Genomic DNA, 4,631 nt, shown 5'->3' on the forward strand with positions numbered 1-4,631 from the left:
GGGGGGGGGGGGTACAAGTTGATTATATCAGCTTCAGTACTTGTTTGGTACTTTGTTTATTCAACCTCAAAGGAATGAGGGGTAAAGTTGACCTCAGTGGGATTTGAACTCAAAGCATAAAGAGCTGGAAGAAATGTTTTTAAGCATTTTTATCTGATGTGCTAATGATTCTGCCAATTCACCACCTTATAACAAGCTATGTAGGTCATTAATGAAGAGTGTTTGCATTTTATGAATTTTTATATGACTGTTTTATGAAAGTAGTAACTTTAAAATTATTTTATGAAATGCAATGTGTATTCTTCCATCTTTAGATGATAAACATTCCCATCCAAAACCATCAAACAGTAAAGCAGGGGCAAGCTATGAGCCTGTAGCATTCAATGAAAAACCAAACGGGTCCACCTCATCTAGCACTTCAAGGTAAGGCCATGAAAAACGTAGCTATTTCTTTTATTCAATTATTATTCTATCTCTATTTTAGGACCTGAAATATCACTTAAATTTTTATAATGTTGAGTTATTTCTCAGGCTAGAGAATTTTTTTTTTTTTTTTCAGCTTTCAATATTTATTGGAATTCTTTAAAGACCTGTTTATTGAAGATTAGATATCCTCCAAATTCATATCAAATATTTATAGCTTTTTATTTATTTTTTATTTTTTGCTATTACAGTTCAAACACTTCCAATTAATTTGGTTCTTCTTAAATCACTTTTCATCAGAAAACTTTTCGTTTCAATATAATGTAATTTTTTTATACAGTCCAAATTTTTTTTGAAACAAGCCAAAAATTTATAATTTTCTTCTCAATTGTTGACTAATTTATTTTAATGTAAACCAGCATTTCAAAATTTGAATTTTTAAAAACATTTAATACTTAAAACATTTAAAAATAATGGTCCAAACAGAGAATCAGTGGTAAAGTGCTGAATACTGGGCATTGTAATTTCAAATGTTAAATTTAGTTTCCATTCATTATTCAGTGAATAAAATAGTAGTAACAATGAGTGTAGTGGAATAAAGGGATGAACAGTAATTAGGGACATGGATGAATAGTAAGTTTCCATAAAAGTCAATGAAACAGGAACCTTCGGTTTGCACCAAGTTGCAACTACTACCACCTCCAACAACAACAGCAGCAGTAACAACTACCACCACCTACTACTACTACTTCATAAGAGCTGCTGTTGAATGTAAATGGTATATGGTGAAGTAGAATAATTGCTTTCTTACAACAAAATATTTTACATATCTAATATATCAAAAATGCATATACCATAGTGTCATTGTAGTGTTGACACTGCTGGTCTCAGTCTACCTAGCTAACAATAGATACCATTCCCATTCCGTATTTGACTGGTTGGTAGCTTGAATATCATTACATCCAGTTGTAAGAAAATTGCTCCAATGATATACAAATATCCAAATTTACTAGAGAAAAACAATGACAATCATCTTCACTTTACTAAAATATTTAAAAACACACTTATTTTTAGAACCCTTTTGAATATCATTGAATATCATGTATAAGCACTCACCCTACACATACACTGTTAAGTATGAGCAAGTAATGAAAATGCAAACAAGAGACTGGACTTCATGCAATGATGGTTGTTATTTAGCTCCAGGACAAAGCTGGTTCAGCAAACCTTTAATAAAATAGATTCCAGCCATGACAAGTTCATTATTCAAGAATCACATTGTTCAGTGAGTTCCTTTTGGTGATAGGGTGTGATTTGAAGGAATTTAGCTTCTATTTCTAGTGTTTGAGCAACCACATAGTGGGTGATATTAATAATTCTTTCTATTATATGCACAAGGCCTGAAATTTTGAGAGATGGGGCTAGTTGATTACATTGACTCCAATACTCAACTGGTACTTATTTCATTGACCCTGAAAGGATGACAGGCAGAGTTGACCTCAGTGGAATTTGAACTCTGAACATAGAGCCATAAGAAACACTGCTAAGCATTTTGTCTGATTCTGCCAGCATACCACTTTGGTTGATATTGATAATAAACAATCTCTTTCTATTACACTTTGCTATTTCATTCCTTCAGAGAGGTAGTTGGTGTAAGAGGCAATGTAAGATATCAGTTATTGAAGAAAGGCGTAACATGTGATGAAAGAAAGGGCTGGTAGTGTATTGTATATGTAGATATAATTACAAAGCTCCATCATAATAAGGATTTCCTTAAAAATCCACTAGCTTGAATGTAATTTAAATACTGTGTCTATTCATCCTTAGCATCTCTTGTTCACTCCATTTCCATAATTCTGTTTTGTTAACAAACAATAACTAGTGGTAATTACTCATTGATTATATAAGTCATCCTGTATTCCTATCCTTTTTAATGTATAATTTAATTTCTATAATTAATATTTTTCTTAATATCATATCTAACTCCAGCATGCTGCCTCACACCATGTGTCATTCATCTCAATGTATAATTTATATATCCTTCTCACTTTAAACCTTCTAATTAGATAAAAGGGTGGAAATTGTTCTTTTATTATTGACATTTAGGAATAGAATTCCAACACCAGTTTTGCACTGAAATTTCAATTCAATTATACATTATAAAGGAAAAAAAAATAGACCAATAAAATTTTAACAAAAACTTCTGATTATATACAAGTATATGGTAATAACTTGCCATTTCTTCAGCTTAGTTATGTTGCCTTTTTCTTTTTCTTTCAAAACTCAGATGTCTGCGAGCTACTTGGCTCAATTTACTTTTTTACCCTGTTAACAGGTATGTTGATGTATTTGCAATGTGTGTTCTGACCCCTTACCAACATATTGCTGTTGAGAACATCCAGTCTTAAAAACCTTAGAAAAGTTCCTTAATGCTAGTTCTATGAATCGGAAACATTCACATAGATTAGGCTGTTAAGTAGAAACCTTTAAAAGATTGCAAATTTCATCTCTGAATGTAGGCCACTCCTCTAGCTTAAACATAATTAAAGAAAAGCAGTCATCATGTTAAAGTTAATAAAAGTAATTCATTAAGCTTAGTCATAAAAGCAGTTCTTTAACTCTTAGAAAAAATATTCCTAACACAGCTTTCTATTTTTTTACTTATAGGTTATTGTTATTTTTTTGCTTTTTTTTTTCGCCATTCCTGCCTTTAATCACCTTCTACACACTTCCAAATGTCTTAAAACTGTCCTTACACAAGGACATACTCTTTATATTTTGTAATTCCAAGTTTTGTCTTATCTATTTTTGTTTCAAATATTTTCACTTTGCTTGGTGTGTATGTGTGTGTGTGAGTCTGTGTGCTTGTGTGTTTCTTGAATTTGCAAGATAATTTCCTGTTCAGTTTCAACTGAATAACTTTGTTGAAATCCAATTTCATCTATTATACAACCAACATCAATGTTAATTTGAATTTATATGTGTGCATGTATTTGAGTGTAGGGAGATATTGATAGCAAATTTAACAATGTAAATACTTTGTCAATGTGGAATGTATAAGCTCAATTAGGAACTAGAATGAACAAAAATGGAAATTTTTAGGAAGAAAAAATATTATTTTGATAAAAATAATTTGACACAATGGAATGTTGCACTCGGTAAAACTCTTTCCACATGTAATTTTTATAGTTCAAATTTTACACTTCATAGAATTTTGGTAATTACCAAAACCAAATTAAATTATTTTCCATTTTCTATTTTTCATTAATGCTTTTTATATATTGGCTTGAAACTGAAAAATGAACTTGCTTCTTCTTCAACTCTTTCATGAGTATGAGCAACGTAGCAATAAAACCACATATATTTGCTACAATATATTTTAGCTATACAGATTTGTTTCTGTTGATTGCAAGTAAGTTTAAATAGGAGAAAGAATATTAAAATACTCTTTTTGCAACAAGATTTGCTTACTCTTTTATGTGTGAAAATAATACTAAGCAGCATTGTTTAGAGTAAGAAAATTAGGTTTCTTTTATTAAGAATTTTTCTTTTACATGAGGAAATTTAATTATACTTCAAAGTATATCTAACATCAGACTACTTTTGGAAAGATATATTCAAAGTATTGGGTCATCCCATAAATAATGTGGTTTTTTTTCAATGAATTAAAAGTCGGAGGTGGGTGGAATAAACTACCTGCATCAACTTACTATAAAAGAAGGTAGTAATTTTACCTTGTACTTATTTTTAGTGCACGTTTTGAAGAGTGCAGTGCAATTTTTAACAGTTATTTTTCCAAAGCTATAGTGGAAGTGACAAATGAGCATATTCAGCATATTTTGTTTTATGAGTTCAATAAAGACAACACAATGGAAAGTGCAAGGAACATTAATGCAGTAAATGGGGATTGAGCAATAAGCAGAAGCCAGTGTCAACAGTGGTTCCAGAAACTACAGCCTAGAAGATGAGCCTCATCTTGGAAGATCTGTCAAGCTCGACAAAGACATCCTGCAAACCCTGGTGGAACAAAATCCCATCATAACTGTTGAGGAACTAGCAGAAAAGCTTAGATTTGATCATTCAGCCATTCATCGACAGCTGTATGCCATTGGGTCAATGGGTTCCTCACAAAATTTCTGGGTCTAATTGCATGCAGAGAGTGAATGTGTACTTCTTCTTTGCTGTCACATCTCATGAATGAACCTTTG

General features: G+C 31.3%; 1 protein-coding gene across 5 annotated transcripts in view; it reads left to right on the top strand.

Annotated features, from left to right (window-relative positions):
• Positions 1-4,631, top strand: part of LOC106869314 (mucin-5AC) — a 157,974-nt gene that overhangs the window by 116,021 nt on the left and 37,322 nt on the right. For 4 of the 5 annotated variants that reach the window (XM_014915004.2, XM_014915002.2, XM_014915005.2 and 1 more), the window contains 2 exons: positions 315-423; positions 2,711-2,758. In XM_014915004.2, the coding sequence (XP_014770490.1) occupies positions 315-423; positions 2,711-2,758 (157 nt within the window). The remainder of the gene's footprint in view (positions 1-314; positions 424-2,710; positions 2,759-4,631) is intronic. The other variant, XM_014915003.2, reaches the window with a different exon arrangement.

This window comes from Octopus bimaculoides, chromosome 1, assembly GCF_001194135.2.
Source record: "Octopus bimaculoides isolate UCB-OBI-ISO-001 chromosome 1, ASM119413v2, whole genome shotgun sequence".
In the NCBI taxonomy this organism is placed as follows: Eukaryota; Metazoa; Mollusca; class Cephalopoda; order Octopoda; family Octopodidae; genus Octopus; species Octopus bimaculoides.